General features: G+C 37.5%; 1 protein-coding gene across 1 annotated transcript in view; it reads right to left on the bottom strand.

The window, feature by feature from the left end:
• Positions 1-281: 281 nt before the first annotated feature.
• FBXO4 (F-box protein 4) overlaps positions 282-17038 on the bottom strand; it is a 23033-nt gene continuing 6276 nt past the window's right edge. The window contains exons 4-7 of the mRNA XM_008591241.1: positions 14843-14918; positions 14558-14733; positions 1504-1679; positions 282-659 (exon numbers count right to left, since the gene is read on the bottom strand). Coding sequence (XP_008589463.1) covers positions 570-659; positions 1504-1679; positions 14558-14733; positions 14843-14918 — 518 coding nt within the window. The 3' untranslated portion in view covers positions 282-569. The remainder of the gene's footprint in view (positions 660-1503; positions 1680-14557; positions 14734-14842; positions 14919-17038) is intronic.

Here is a 17038-nt window from a genome sequence, read left to right as displayed (position 1 = left end):
ATCTAAGTAAATTTCTAGCAAATGTGAAACTGTATGCTTATGTTTTCCTCAAAGGCCTCCAAACCTAATAGCTTATTAGGCAAAATTCTGCCTCCTTGACGAAAAGGTCAAAATGGTAAAGTCATTCACCTAAAAGAGACTAAATCCAATTTTTTAAATATATGTATATTACAAGCTTTCTGTCTAAAACAAAAATATATTTAAATATGAAATTATACAACTTATGGCAATTTTTATACTGAAAAGAATAAGAAACCACAAGGAATGAAATAGGCATGAACTTGTTTTTTCCAGAGTTTAATAGGTTAAAAAAGTCAGAAAATATAAAAGTTATCAAAAAAAATTTTAAGGTTCATTTTGGAGCTAAATACTAGGATTGAAACTTTTTTCTTATAATTGATTTAAGGTAAAAAGTAAAAATAATATAAAAAACATAGCAACTTCAGCTGTCCAATATAAAGTCCACCTGCAAAAAGGCAGGATAAAGTGAGTTGACCAAGCAAATATCCACATCATGACCTTATTAACAAATTTCAAGTGGTTTCAATTCCCAAGGTCCAAAAGGAGGATCATTTTACACACTTAGATTCTACTTCTTCAAGAATCCACTCAATGCCATTTAAAAAGCCAGTTAGAGTTTCAGCCTCTGTATCCTGGACCTTTTTTTTTTTTTTTTAAAGAGGATCAGTAAGGGGATCTTAACCCTTGGCTTGGTGTTGTCAGCACCACACTCTCCAAAGTGAGCTAACCGACCATCCCTACACAAGGTTCCAAACCCGTGGCCTTGCTGCTATCAGCACCACACTCTCCCAAGTGAGCCACGGGCTGGCCCCTATGTTTCAATACAATAAAAAACAAAAAAGCCTTGAAGACTGCCACTTCTCCTAATGGTAAAGCTAAAACTCCCACCACTCAGGAGGGTACACTTCTATGAGTAGTTTTCAAGCTGCATTCCAAAAAGTCTCCAGAACTTCAGGTAAAAGATGGGGAGAGGAACAAAGAAAATCCTCTAACTTTTTCAGCAAAGGACTTCCAACTTAAATTTTTCTTTGCCTGTTTTACCCAGGAGCTTTCATGTCAGGTTTCATTTGAAAAAAAGATTCTATAATTAGAATAAATTTTGGAAAGCAATAAACTATAAGATGGAACTAATATTTTTGATGATCCTTAAAGCATATTTTGATGCTAAAAAAACCATGACAGTGGCATCTAGGAAAAAAAAAAATCCCCAATTAACTATCTCACTGTTACTATGAGAGGAGAAACAAATAGGGAACTGATCAGCTGAGATTTATTAACACCAATCAAATAGTTCCTATCAATTAGGCTATTAAAATTGACTTTACCCCCTACTGCCCAGCTGCCAATAAATAAATAAACAAATAGAACTGACTTTAGAATACCATTTAATTAAAGAGGATGAATTGGAAAGAATAAAATCAAACAGAAAGCAGAGTAAAAAATAAAATAATATTTTTGTCACCAGAGAAGATAGGACCTTACCATCCACGGGTGGCTTAGAAGATTCAGATGCAGTTCATGGGCCAGATAAAAACAGGGCATTCTTTTTACATCCACTTGAGAAACACAAGATAAAACCAGCAATGGTCTTCCTGAAGATCCAAAAGCTGGATCTGTCATTGCCGTAATATGAGAAAATTCATCTTGCCATTCATGTCCTAAGGAATATAAGTCAAACCCTTAATTTACATTACTTGTAATGGTTTTGAAAAGAGTAAATAGCATGAAATAAAAAACTAACAAAACAAGGGAACAAGAAATTTACCAGAATCCAAACACAACAAACTGCCTCTGTTGCTGGGTTCATTTATTGATCTGTCATAAAATTATATTAAGTAGCCTTGCAAGGATAGGAATTTAGATGAAGCCAGAAGTGGGCGGAAAAAAATTCACAGTATAATTCAGATGTTTCTATAGATCTCTACAGTTTAAAAGCAAAAATGGGAAGTAGGGCAAGATGGTGGACTAGCGGTGCCTGGAGCGTATTCCTCTCACAAAAAAGGACCAAAACAATTAATGGACAGCTAAATATTGACAGGAGTGTCTGGGAGAACACAGTAATGCAGCAAGAGACTGTTGAGATTCCTGTGGAGCACAAAAGCCCAGGGTAGCAGCACAGAGAGGAGAGAGAGGCTTAGGGCCTCAACCGCCACGTCTCCACTGCCAAGTCTCTGCCAATGGGATTGGCACAGGACAGACATTCTGTTGCAGGAGGAAAAGGTAGGCAGAGGGCCTGCATCAACCCCAATCCTCACCAGAGGCCTGCAGTTCCTACTGCAGGAGGATTCCACAGCCCCTGCAAGCCCACAGCCAAATGTGGGGAGTTGCCTAGAATATACATACCACATTGCTATAGTACAGGAACACATACAGTGCACTCCCCATCCCCCACCTTTGTGACCTAAGGTGATGCAATATGGCACCATTTTGAAACCAGAACTGTTGGGAAAGTGCACCCTGCCCTGGGACCAGTAGCCACAGGCACTTACCCAGCCTTAAAGCTCCAAAGTCATCCCAATGCACTCAAAGGAGAGGCTAAAATGCCCCGATCCCAGCAGCCTGAGGCTTGGGCCTTGGGCTGGCTGTGACCCCAGCCCTGCATGTCTGGGAAGCCAATCCCAGGCCTGCAGAATGGATGCACTCTCATGACCATGGCCAGAGATCAGACAGTCAGACACCCCCCAACCTCCCACCAGTGAACTGAGTTCTGTGCACCCAAGCTTCAAACCCAGAAAAACAGCTAATGGGTCCCCTACACTAAGGAACACACACCTCAGGCCAGTGGAAGTAAAATACATCCATGCCCTCCCAGAGAAGCAGCCACAGGATCTCACCCCCAAAAGTCTCACCTAGTGGCCTTGCCCACCACCAAAGAAGCCACCAGCAGGACCCCCTCATGGCAGACCTGCTTTGCATCCTCACCTACTGCCTGAGATGCTGCTGGTTGAGCCACCTCTGCAGCCCCGTACAGTGGCCTCACTTACTGCCTAAGAAGTAGCTGGCAGGGCCCCTCCTCTGCAGCCCTGTCTAGGCTGAGAAGCAGCTGGCAGGGTCCCCTCTCTGCAGCACTATCTAGAGGTCTTGCCCACTGCTTGAGAAGCTGATAGCTGGGACCCCCATTGGCAAGCCCACTCTCCGGTCTTGCTCACTGCGCATGAAGTGGATGGCTGGGTCACCAATCAGTAGCCCTGCACTGCAGTCTTGCCCACTGCCCAAGAAGTGGCTGGATTGGTCCCCATCACAAGGCCTGCTCCACAGTTTCACCCACTTCCTAAGAAGTGGTAGGCGGGATCCCCCTATGAAACTGTCTAGTGGCCTCATGCACTGCCTGAGAAGCAGCTGGCAGTGCCCCCTCTCTGCAGCCCCACCTGGTGGACCTGCCCACTACCCAAGAGGCATCTGGGAGAGCTCCCTCTCTGCAAATCCACCTAGTGGCCTCAAACTCTACCCAACTGAAACCCAAAGATACATTCCCAGGTGAAAGTCCTTCATCTTACAAGCCACTCTACTAAATTTGAAGAGGTGACTGTTCAACCAGATGCATAGATATCAACGCAGAGAAACAAGAAACATGAAAAAATATGGAAACATGATACCACCAATGAAACACAATAATGCTCCAATAACTGAACCTAAAAAATCAGAAATTGCCCCCTGCACTACCCAGCTGCCAAAGAAAAAAGAAAAAAAAAAATTGCCAACTGGCCTGAAAAGTAATACAAACTAATCATCTTAAGGAAACTCACTGATATACTAGAGAATACAGACAAACAATTCAATAAAATGAGAAAAACAATTCATGACCTGAATGAGAAGCTTAACAAAGAGATCGATATTTTAAAAAATCAAACAGAAATCTTGGAATTGAAGAATTCATTGAGTGAAATAAAAAACACATCTGAGAGTCTCAACTACCAACTATATCATGCAGAAGAAAGAATTTCTGATCTTGAAGACAGCTGTTTTGGAATAACCCAGGAAAACAAAAAGAAAAAAGAATTTTAAAAAAATGAACAAAGCTGACAAGATTTATGGGATACTGCTAAGTGAACAAATTTTTGAATTATGGGTATTCCAGAAGAAGAAAACAAAAAAGGTATTAACATATTTAATGAAATAATAGCTGAAAATTTTCTTAGTCTTGGGAAAGATACAAACAACCAAATCTAGGAAGTTCTAAAGTCCCCATATAGATTTACCCCAAAAAGGCCCTCTTGAAGACTAGAAGTATTATTCTAGTAAAACTGTTAAAGACAAAGAGAGAAGCATCAAGTCACTTATACGGGAATGCCCATTAGACTAACAGCAGACTTCTCAGCAGAAAACCTACAACCCAGGAGAGAATGCAATGATATATTCAAATTACTGAAAGGGAAAAAAAACCCCAAAAAACTGCCAGCCAATAATATTATACCCAGTACAGCTATCTTTCAGGAATGAAGAAGAAATAAAATCTTTCTCAGACAAACAAAAATTAAGGGAATTCATCACCACCGGCAGTCTGGCCTTATGAGAAATGCACAGGGAGTCCCATATCTAGAAGAGAAAAAAATGATAACAACCATCATGAAAATACTCAAAAATATAAAACTTACTGGTAGAACAGATACACAAATTATAAAGAGAAATGAATCAAACCTCAAAAATACAGAAAACCACCAAACCACAGGATAAACAATAAGAAAGAAAAAAAACAAAGAATACACAAAACAACCAGAAAACAACCAACAAAATAGGAGTAAGAACTGACATATCAATAATAACCTTGAATGTAAATGGATTAAATGCCTCAATTAAAAGACATAGACTGGCTGAATGAATTAAAAAGACATGACCCATCCATATTCTGCAGACAAGAAACACACCTATAAAGACAAACATAAACAAAAAGTGAAAGGATGGAAAAAGATATCCCACACACATGGAAACAAAGTGAGCAGGAGGAGCTTTACTTGTATCACATAATACAGACTTTAAATCAAAATCTGGTAGTAAGAGATGAGGAAGGGCATTATATAATGATAAAGGGATCAATACCACAAGAGGATATAGCAAATATAAATAAACATGCACCCAACAATGAAGATATTATCAGACGTAAAGGGAGAGATAGATGCCAACACAGTATTAGTGGGGGACTTTAACACAACACTCTCAGCATTGGACAGGTCATTGATACAGAAAATTAACAAGAAATATTGGATTTAAACAGCTCCAATGACCAGATGGACCTAACGGATGTTTACAGAACATTTCATCTACCAGCTGCAGAATACACATTCTTTCATCAGCACATGGAACATTCTCCATGACTGACCATATGTTGGGCAACATAACTACTCTCAGCAAGTTCAAAAAAACTGAAATCATATCAAGAACTTTTTCTGACCATAACGACATAAAACTAGAAATCAATAATAAGAGGAACTTTCAAAACTACATAAATACATGAAAATTAAACAACATAGTCCTGAATAACCAATGGGTCAAATAAGAGATTAAGAAGGAAATCAAAAAATTTCTTGAAGCAAATGGGGATAAAAACACAATATACCAAAACCTATGGGATACAGCCAAGGCAGTATTAAGAGGGAATTTTATACCAATAAACACCTACATCAAAAAAAATAGAAAGATTTCAAGTAAATAACCTAATAATACACCTCACGAAACTAGAAAAACAAGAATAAATCAAACCCAAAATAAAAGAAATAACAAAAATAAAAATGAGAGCAGAAATAAATGAAATTGAGACTAAAAATATAATACAAAAGATCAAATAAAAAGATGGTTTTTTTAAAAGATTTTTTAAAAAAAATCAACAAACCACTAACCAAGAAAAAATGAGAAAAGACCCAGATAAATAAAATCATTGAGACTAAAAATATAATACAAAAGATCAAATAAAAAGATGGTTTTTTTAAAAGATTTTTAAAAAAAAATCAACAAACCACTAACCAAGAAAAAATGAGAAAAGACCCAGATAAATAAAATCAGGAATGAAAAAGAGACAGTACAACTGAGACTAGCAAAATACAAAGGATCAGCAGAGACTACTATAAACAAGTACGCACCAATAAATATGAAAACCGAGAAGAAACGAATAAATTACTGGACATATATGACATGCCAAAACTGAACTAAGAAGAAATAGAAAATCTAAATAGATCAATAACAAGTAACAAAATTGAATCTGGAATAAAAAGTCTCCCAGTGAAGAAAAACCAAGGACCAGATGGCTTTATTGTTAAATACTACCAAACAATTAGATATGAACTAATACCAATACTTAAAGTATTTCACAAGATTGAAGTGAATGAAATTCTTCCAAACTCAACCTATGAGGCCAGCATTACCCAGATATCAAAACCAGACAAGAACACACAAAAAAGAAAACTAGAGGCCATATCCCTAATGAACACACATGCAAAATTCTTCAATAAAATACCAGCAAACTGAATCCAATGGCACACCAAAAAGATTATGCACCATGATCAACTAAGATTTATCCTAGGGATATCAGGATGGTTCAACATACACAAATCAATAAACATAATACATCACATCAACAGAAGGAAAGAAAAAAACCTTATGATCATCTTGATAAGTGAAGAAAAAGCATTTGAAAAATTCAACATCCCTTCATGATGAAAATGCTCAACAAAGTAGGCACAGAGGAAAGTATCTTAATATAGTAAAGGCTACATGTGAAAAACCCACAGTTAACATGATACTGTGGACTAAGAACTGGAACAAGACAAGGATGCTCACTCTCACTACTTGTACTCAGCATAGCACTGGAAGTCCTAGATGGATCAATTAGACAAGAGAAAGAAATAAAGGGCATTCAAATGAGAAAGCAGGTATAAAATCTTCCCTGTTTGCAGAAGACATGATTTTATATAAAGAGAAACCTAAAGGCTCTAGCAAATAACTTCTAGACCTGATAAACAAGTTCAGTAAAGGTGACAGACACTAAATCAATATACAGAAATAAGTATCATTTCCATATACCAACAATGAGCTTGCTTAAAAAGAAATCAAGAAAGCTATCCCATTTACAATAGCAACAAAATAAAATACCTAGAAATAAATTCAACCAAGGAAGTGAAAGATCTCTACAAGGAAAACTATAAAACACTGATTAAAGAAATTAAAAACACCAAAAAGCAGAAAGATACACCATGCTCATGGATTAGAAGAATCAATATTATCGAAAATGACTGTACTACCCAAAGCAATCTACAGATTCAACGCAATCTCCAACCAACCAGTGACATGCTTCACAGAAATAGAAAAAACAATTCAAAAATTTATATGGAGGGCTGGCCAGTTAACTCACTTGGTTAGAGTGTGGTGCTAATAACAAGAAGGTTAAGGGTTCAGATCCCTGTCCTTGCCAGCCACCAAAAAAAATTCTATTCTATTCTGTGGAATAGAAGAGAGAATGTGTAAATAAATCCACGCTCCTACACCCAACTGATTTTCAACAAAGAGGCCCAGAACATACAGTGGAGAAAGGACAATCTCTTCAATAAATAGTGGTGGGAAAACTGAAGATCCATACGCAAAAAAATGAAACAAGATTCCTATCTTTCACCATATATCAAAATCAACTCAAAATGGATTAAAGACTTAAATGTAAGACCAGAAACTATAAAACAACTATAAAACTTCTAAAGAAAACACAGGGCAAACACCTCAGGACATCAGACTGGGCAAAGATTATATGAATAAGACTTCTAAAGCATAGGCAAAAAAAGCAAAAATAAACAAATGGGATTATATCAAATTATATAAAAAGCTTCTGCACAGCAAAGGAAACAATCAACAGAGCAAGGAGACAACCTACAGAATGCGAGAAAATATCCGCAAACTACGCATTTGACAAGGGATTATAAAAAGAATTCAAACAACTCAGTAGTAAACAAAACCAAATAATCCAATTAAAAAATTGGCAATTGAGCTGAATAGACATTTCTCAAAAGAATACATACAAATGGCGAACAGGTAGATGAGAAAATGCTCAACATCACTAAACATAAGAGAAATACAAATCAAAACTACAATGAGATATCATCTCACCCCAGTTAGAATGACTATATTCAAAAAGACAGAAAATAAATGCTGGTGAGGATGCGGAGAAAGGGAAAACCTTATACATGGTTGGTGGGAATGTAAATTAGTACAGCCATTATGGAAAACGGTATGGAGATTTCACAAAAAACTACATATAGAACCACCATAGGATCCAGCAATCTCGCCACTGGGTATATATCTAAAAGAATGGAAATTAACAAGTCAAAGGGATACCTGTACTCCCATATTTACAGCAGCTCTATGCACAATAGCCAAGCATTGAAACCAACCTAAATGTCCATCAAGAGATGATCTAATGAAGAAAATGTGGTATATATACTCAATGGAATACTACTCAGTTATAGAAAAGAAATTCTGCCATTTGCAGCAACACAGATGTGCTTGGATAAAATTATATTAAACGAAATAAGGCAGGCACAAAAAGAGAAATACCACATGTTCTTACTCATATGTGGAAGCTAAAAAAAGTTGATCTCATAGAAGTAGAGAGTAGAAGAGTGGATAATAGAGACTAGTGACAAGAGAGGATATGGGGAGAGGGTAGTCAATGGATACAAAATTGCAGAGAGATAGGAAGGAAAAGATCTAGTGTTATATAGCAATATAGGGAGACTACATATTGTTGTATAACTTTAAGTAGCTGGTTGGGAGGATGTTGAATGTTCTCAAGATGAAGACATGACAAATGTTTGAGGTGACAGATATGCTAAACATCCTGATATGATCATTGCATACAGCATTAATTTACCCAAATAGCACACTGTACTCCATAAATACATACAGTTATCATAAGTCAATTAAGAAAAAATAAATTAAAAAGAAAAAAAATCCCAGAGATGGAAGTAGATCAGAGGTTTCCAGAAACAGGGGGAAGGAATAATGATGTTACTATTTAATGGGTACAGAGTTTATGTTTAGGATGATGAAACGTTTTGGAAATAGATAGAGGTAGTGGTTGCACAGTATTGTGAATGTAATTAATTCCACACAATTGTATATTTAAAAATGCTTAAAATGGCAATTGTTATGTAACATATGTTTTACCACAATAAAAAATAAAAAGCAAAAATGCTCTGATATAGATACTTTATTCTCACAAATTCTGTAGCTGTCACTTCCCTTTTTTTTTTTTTTTAAAGGGTTTACTTCCAAAATTTGAGCATATACTTGGGTTGAGTTTTTCTATCTGACAATCTCTGCCTTTTAGTGGAGTGCTCAGTCCATTTACATTTTGTGGTAGGCAGAATTCTAAGATGATCTCAATGACCCACACCCTTATATAATCCTTTCCTCCTTGAGTGTTGGAGGAACCTGCAAATATGGTGGGATATCACTTCCATGATTAGGATTTTAGAAACAGTTGACTTTTATTTTTTTATTTATTTTTTTATTTTTTTCCTTTTTGTCTTTTTTCGTGTCCAGCAACGGATCGCAACCCTCAGTGTCGCGTCCGTACCGGACTGGGACCGGCAACGGGATCGCAACCCTCGGTGTTGCGCCCGCACCTCGCTCAGCCAGTGAGCGGGAACCGGTCTGTATGTGGGATCCGAACCCTCGGCGGGAGCGCCGCCGCACTCCCAAGCGGCGCACTGTAGCAGTGCGCCACCGGGCCGGCCCCGAAACAGTTGACTTTTAGAAAAGGGAGATTATTCTCAGTGACTGTGACCTAATCAGGACAGTCCTTAAAACGGGTTCTTCCTGGTGAGAGAGATTTGATGCAAGGGAGATTCCCATCACTGAATTTGAAGATGGAGAGTCACATGACAAGGAATGTAGATGGCCTCTAGAAGCTAAAAGCAGCCTCCAGGTGACACCCAGCAAGGAAACAAGGGACCTCAGTCCTACAGTATTAAGGAACTAAATTCAACCAATAATTTGACTGAGCTTGGAAATGGATTCTTCCTCAGAGCCTTTAGAAATGGATGTAACCCATTTGAAACCCTAATTTCAGTCTGACAGACCCTAAGCAGAGAACCCAGTCCTACCATGCCCAGACTTCTGACATAGAAAACTGTGAGACAATAAATAGGTATTATTTTAAGCTGCTAGATTTGGGGTAATTTGTTGTATATCAATTGAAAATGAATAAACATTTAATGTAATTATCAACACACATTTAAATCTATCATATACTTCTTGGATTTTGACGTGTCCCATCTGTTCTTTGTTCCTTTTTCTCTTTGCCTGCCTTCTTTTTGATTGAGATTTTTTGTTTGTTTGTTTGTTTGTTTGTTTTGGCAGCTGGTCAGTACAGGGACCAAATCCCGGATCTTGTTTTTGTCAGCACAATGCTCTAATCAACTTAGCTAACCAACCAGTGCTGGACTGAGTTTTTTAATGATTCCATTGTATCTCCACTACTGTCTTATTTAGTTATACCCCTGTTATACTTTTTTTAGTGGTTGATCAAGGATTTAACAATATTTATTTTTAACTCATGGAGTCTGCCTTTAAATATTATTATATCACTACACATACAGAAGAAACTTACAACAGTATACTTCAACTTACTCTCTCCTTTGATAAGTTCTATTATATATTTTGCTTTAAAATGTCATATATTAATAATATATTATTTTTCCCTTACATAATTATAAATTAAAATTAGAAAAAAATATCTTATATATATCTATATTGTTTCCATCTCAGGGTTCTTCTTTTAGTGTGTGCATAGATGCATATTTCTACCTGGTATTATATTCTTCCGCCTGAAGAGTTTTCTTTAAGAGTTCTTAAAGTGTATGTCTGCTGACAATGAACTTTCTCAGTGCTATGGTCTGAATGTGTCCCCCAAAATTTATGTTGGAAATTTAATCCCCAATGGAACTGTGTTGGGAGGTGGGGCCTTTTGGTAAGTGTTTAGGTCATGTGGGCAGAGAATGGATTAATGCCACTATAAAAAGGGCTTGCAGGAGGGGGTTCTCTTTCACTCTTCTGCCATGTGAGGACACACATTTGTCCTGACTTCCCCTTCTACCTTCCACCATGTAAGGACACAGCAGGAAGGCCCTCTCAAGACACCAGATGTCAGTGCCTTGATTTTGGACTTCCTGGCTTCCAGAACTGTGAAAAACAAATTTCTGTTCTTTATGAATTACCCAGTCTGTGGTATCAGTTATAGCAACACAAACAAAGACACTCAGCTTTGTTTGTTTTAAAAAAGCCTTAATTTTGCCTTTGTTTTTGAAAAATATTTTTGCTGGATATAGGATTTTTCCCCCTTGCAGTAATGTAAATATTTCCCTTCACTGCCTTCTAGCTTGCAGTAATTCTGTCAGGAAGTTCGCTGTCATTGTTATGTTTGGTCCTCTATTTGTATTTCCGTCTCCTCTGGCTTCCTTCAAGATATTCTCTTTATCTTTGGTTTTTCACTAGTTTGATTATGATGGGCCCACGTATTTTTCTTTGTATTTATCAGCCTTGGAGTTCTCTAAATATCTTCAATATGTGATTTGTTGTCTTACAGGAATTTTGAAATAATTGTGGCCATTATCAGTTCAAAATATTCTTCTTCCTTATTCTTTCTCCCTTCATGTAATCATTCTACATTCTGTAGGTCTTTTTTTGTAAAGAAGTTTTTATTGGAAAATAAGCCATGCTCATCCATTTCTATATTGTCTATGACTGCTTTCACACTATAAAATCAGAGCTGAGTAAATGTGAAAAATTGTATGGCTCATAATCCTAAAATATTTACCATCTGGCCCTCTAAGAAAAAAAATTCACTGACCCCTGAGTTAGATCACTTGATAGATTCCTTCAGCTCTTGGATGTTCTGTTCCCTGCCTCACTGTTTTTTCTTTGTGTTTTCATTTGGAAAATTTGAGTGACCCATCTTCAAGTTCACAGATTCTTTCCTTTGCAGATAAGGCCACTGAAGGAAATTTTCACCTGCTATCATATTTTTCATATCTAGCATTTGCATTTTAGTTTTTCAAAAATAGCTTCTTTCTCTCTGCTGAAAATCCCTATCTGTTCATACATATTATCCACCTTTTCCACTAGATCTTCTAATATATTAATCATAGTTATTTCAATGGCCTCTTCTGTTCTGAGACTGCCAACATCCAGACCATCTCTGAATCTAGTTCAACTGACTGCCTTATCTCTTGAAAATGTATCACTTAATTTTGATTTTTCTTAGATTTTTCATATTAGATTTAATGCTAGATGTTTTACATAGAAGAACAGTGGAGACTGAGGTAAATAGAATTTACTCACAGACATAGGCATGCTTCTTCTTTTGTTAGGCCATTAACATAATGGGTTGAGACAAAGTAGTCAATAATTGAGCTTGATTTGGCTTTTATTGCTATAGTTAGCTTCAATACATAGACTTTAAATTCTTTCAACAGTGGGCTGCTGTTACCTTGTTTGGAATGAAAGAGCTGGAGTGCCAGTGTTTCTTTTTTTTTTTTTTTGTCCTTTTTGTGACCGGCCGCACCGCGCTCAGCCAGTGAGCGCATCGCGCCGGCCATCCCTATATAGGATCCGAACCCGCGGTGGGAGCGCCACTGCGCTCCCAGCGCCGCACTCTCCCGAGTGCGCCACGGGCTCGGCCTGTGCCAGTGTTTTTTGAAGTTCCTATTTCCCCCACAGTTTTCAGTAGATCATCATACCTGTGCCACTGGGGAGGGAAAGGCATGGAAAGCCTCTCCAAACCCTTCTCTCCACCCCTGCAGTAATCTCCCTTTGCTTGTTATTTGGTAAGGACATGGAGATTTTTCAGTTTTCTTGTCACAGGCTCAGTCTCAAGCAGGCCCTGTGCACTTGAACCTCAACTATGGGAGCTTTCTCAGTGTTCCAGCATGACTGCTGAATTCTGACCTGTATTGGTAGAAAGGTCTTCTGTGAAAATTTCCTGCCTCTCTCCCAGAGTCAGCAAACATCCTAATTTGCAGGATCCTCAGTACAAGTGGGATTTCACGCCCACCCCACCCCACCCCACCCCAAGGTTAGAAAGCTTTTGCTTCTCTCCAGTGGCAGTCAACTTTTGCTTGGAATCAGGAGGCAGAAGGACTTCCTACCCCACCCTCAGTGGCAAACAGCTTTGGCTTCATATGAGAAAAGGATATAGAAAACAGAAGGATATACCTGTCCCTCACATGCATGCCTGTACCACCAAGGAGGGCACTCAATGGCCTCCTGCCCTACCACTAACCTTTTACATGAGCATCTCGTATAGGCAGGTGGGGAAAAGCTGGTAAGTGAATACAGATTCTCTTTGGGTTTTGTCATTTTTAAAAAATTTATTGGTTTGTCTACTTGTTTTATAGGGGGATATAGTGAGCAGACTGGAAAACTAGATAAAAGTAGGGACTATGTCTGTTTTAGTTCTCAACTGTATCCCCAGCACCAAATATAGTGCTTGGCTGTAGTAGGAACTCGACAACAATTTGTTGAATAAATGAACTCATCTTTTATTTTGCTTCTAATTTTTCCTTTTATAGATAGCCCTGTAATGACAGGAAGAAATTTACATTTTTTCTTATGAATCATTCCCCCAGATTTTCAAAGTATAATTGCTTCCATGCCTGACAGATCATAAGAGAAATAAATTCAATGGAAATTCAAGCCAGTGTATTAGATAAAAAGCTATAATAAATATACATATATACAGAAATAAATTCAATGGAAATTCAAGCCAGTGTATTAGATAAAAAGCTATAATAAATATACATGTATATTTATCAGATCATAAGAGAAATAAATTCAATGGAAATTCAAGCCAGTGTATTAGATAAAAAGCTATAATAAATATACATATATACATGTATAACATATATGCAATATACATAACAAATATATATATTCATAATGTACCTTGTTCACAAAGGATTTGGGGGAGAAATCGCAATATGAGCCGATGGCCCAATGATATTGTGATTTTATGCCTAAATAACATTGTGAATGGAAATTATTCAGAATACATAGTGTCCTCAACTAACCTATTTAATTAACTAATCTACTTAATTAACACCCCACCCCCACATCTTTCTATAATCTGGGTAAAAACAAAGGTAAAATTTTTCACAGTTTTCTGCATAAGTTATTTGAATAAAGCCAGAGCAGACAAAATATCAGTAACAAACAATGCAGAAGAATACAACAAAGTAATATTATACAGTTGTAGTATCAACTTTGGTATGTATCAGAATTCCTGGGTGCTTGTAGAAAACAGATGCCAAAATCTATGAATCACAATCCACCAGGGTAAAATCAGTCAGCTATATGTTTAACAAGCTCCCCAGTTGATCCTAATACACATCAAGGTTTGAGAACCCACAATTAACAGTAATAGTCAGAAACTCTCATTGATAAAATTAACCATCATATTCTTAAGAAGCCACAGTAAAGACTAAAAAGGTATTTTCTTATTTGCTTTGGAAAGAACAATGTGGTAGTGCTTTTAAAAAGAAAATGCGAGAATGCTTACTTTTATGAGCTTCAGCATTTGCAACATAGATGAACCCATCTACAACTTCACACACCTTCTGAATTTGTGGAATCACACTGTACCGGCTTCCTTGCTGATCATCCCCTTCATTCTGTAGACTGAACATCTTGTTAACTGCACTTGTATGCTCTTCTCTTGCTCTATCTCTTTCCTTTCTGTAAGAAAAATGTAAATACAGAACATAAAAAGACAGTAAACAGGATCCATCCCCCTAAAATGTTCCAGTCTTGATATTTCAGGTAGGCCACCAAGTAGTAGCCTTACTTGGTAGTTGAATATAATATCAGGATGTTGAATTTATGTTGGTTGCTCAACTGAAAACTGACTCCTGATCCAATACCTAAAGGAGAAAATTACAGGTATCAAAATAAGTTATTAATAAAGACAGCAAAAAATCAAACTGAAAAAAATTGCCTAGTGAAAGCAAAAAAAGCAAAGAAAAAAAACCCAACAATTATACACAGCTTTGTAATTAAGTGCAGTGTTTGTGTTGCAGAAAAGATGCTGTATTCAATTTTCATTCACAAGACAATAAAAATAGAACAATGAACAGCTAGGCTTATAACAGTCCTTTTTATATCATCTTCACTATCAGCAGCAACTTTATCATCTTATCAGTAGAAACTGCATCACAGCAGCTCCTACTATTTATCCTCAAGACAGAGACTCATTTTTATATTTTTATGTTTCCCACTAGTCTTATAATCCATGTATACATTCAATGATATGCCTTTTTTCCACCTCTGAAAAGCTGTTTTTAAACTGATAGGGAGTCATCAACAGCATATAAGAAAACTGAGGAAATACTGCAGATACTAAAATTTGGAATTAGACAGATTTGAATTACAGTCCTGAATTTGTCACTTACAGACATGTATTTGTAAGCCTCAGTTTCACACCAGAAAATAGAAATAATATGTACTTCTTAGCATTATTACGATGACTGAATGAGATCACACATGCAAAATTCCTAAAAGATAACAAGTGCTAAATATTAGCTTCTTACTACTTTATATCTGAATCATTCAATACCTTTATTTGTCCACCTTCCCTAATCTCTTGCATCCTTCGGCTGTGTTAACACTCAGTGGATATTCTCCTCATGCCTCCTGGAAAGATCCTTCTTGGCTTCCATGGCTCTCCTTCTTCTTCTTCTTCTTACTATATACATGTCCTCTCGGATCTGTCCACATCTCTCCATCCCCACTTCCACTCTTTAGTCCAATTTATCATCATCTCCCAGCTGGACTTCTGCAATCACTTCTAAACAGTCTCCTATATCCTCTTGTCTCCTATGATCATTTCTTCTGACAGCAGCTGGACAGATTGCTTAATAATGCATATCTAATTATGTCTCTTACCTACAAATTGCTCTTCAGATAAAGAAACAAAAACCTTAATATAATCTGGCCCCTACCTACATTATTAGGGGTAAGTACTGGCCCCTACTTACCTCATTGTCATTACAGACTACACCAGCCTTTCATACCCCTAATCCCTGTATTAAAGCTAATCTATTTGTTTAAATAAGCTATGCCATGCCATCTCATGTCACCACTTCAGGCAACTCATGTACAGAGATCTTGGATACTGAGACTACAACAACCCCAGCCAGGCCAAGTGACCTTAGTCCCCTAGATACCAAGTCTCGTGTACGCTCCACAAAAAGATCATAAAAACAAAAATCAACCATGTTTCTGACCTTCGTTTTCATCAGCTTAACTCCCAAAGATTATCTTTTCAGTATATGTAATCTCAGCCCAATATGGTTCCCACAGTATTCTGCACTTCTTTGCCAATGATGAAACCCCATATTCTTCTCTGACCTTGCAAGGTTTGCAGCATAATTAGACTGGCATTTTTTAAACAATCACTTCAGCTGCTATGTGGAGAATGGAATTTCCATTTCATAATCAGCAAATTTTCCATATCCCCAACCTCTTCTTGAAATGTTTCTTCCACCTATTAGCCTTACCTGAAACTGGCCTGCCCCTAGGTGCTGCTTCTCTTGAGGTAGACTCTCAAGTAGCAAAGTTGCTTATTTTCTCACACCTCAGGGTAAAGATGTTTTCTTTACTCCCAATGCCACGTCTAAACCATTACTGACCAACCCTCTAAAAACTCCATCTACTTGAGAAACACATCATTCATCTGTAGCACTGTCTCTCCTTCCTCAATCTTGTCATTTATGGATCTCTCTCTTTTTTTTTTTCTTTAAAAGATGACCTGTAAGGGGATCTTAACCCTTGACTTGGTGTTGTCAGCACCACACTCTCCCAAGTGAGCCACGGGCCAGCCCTTATGGATCCCTTTTTTTTTTTTTTTTTTTTTTTTTTTTTTTCCGTGTCTGGCAACGGATCGCAACCCTCAGGGTCACCCCCGTACCAGACCGGTGACCAGCAACGGGATTGCAACCCTCGGCGTTGCCCCCGCGCCCCGCTCCGCCCCTCAGCGGGGCCC

Source organism: Galeopterus variegatus, unplaced genomic scaffold, assembly GCF_000696425.1.
Source record: "Galeopterus variegatus unplaced genomic scaffold, G_variegatus-3.0.2 Scaffold6779, whole genome shotgun sequence".
NCBI classification, from domain to species: Eukaryota; Metazoa; Chordata; class Mammalia; order Dermoptera; family Cynocephalidae; genus Galeopterus; species Galeopterus variegatus.
Note: the sequence above shows the minus strand (reverse complement) of the source record. Positions and strands in the feature narration are given on the sequence as shown.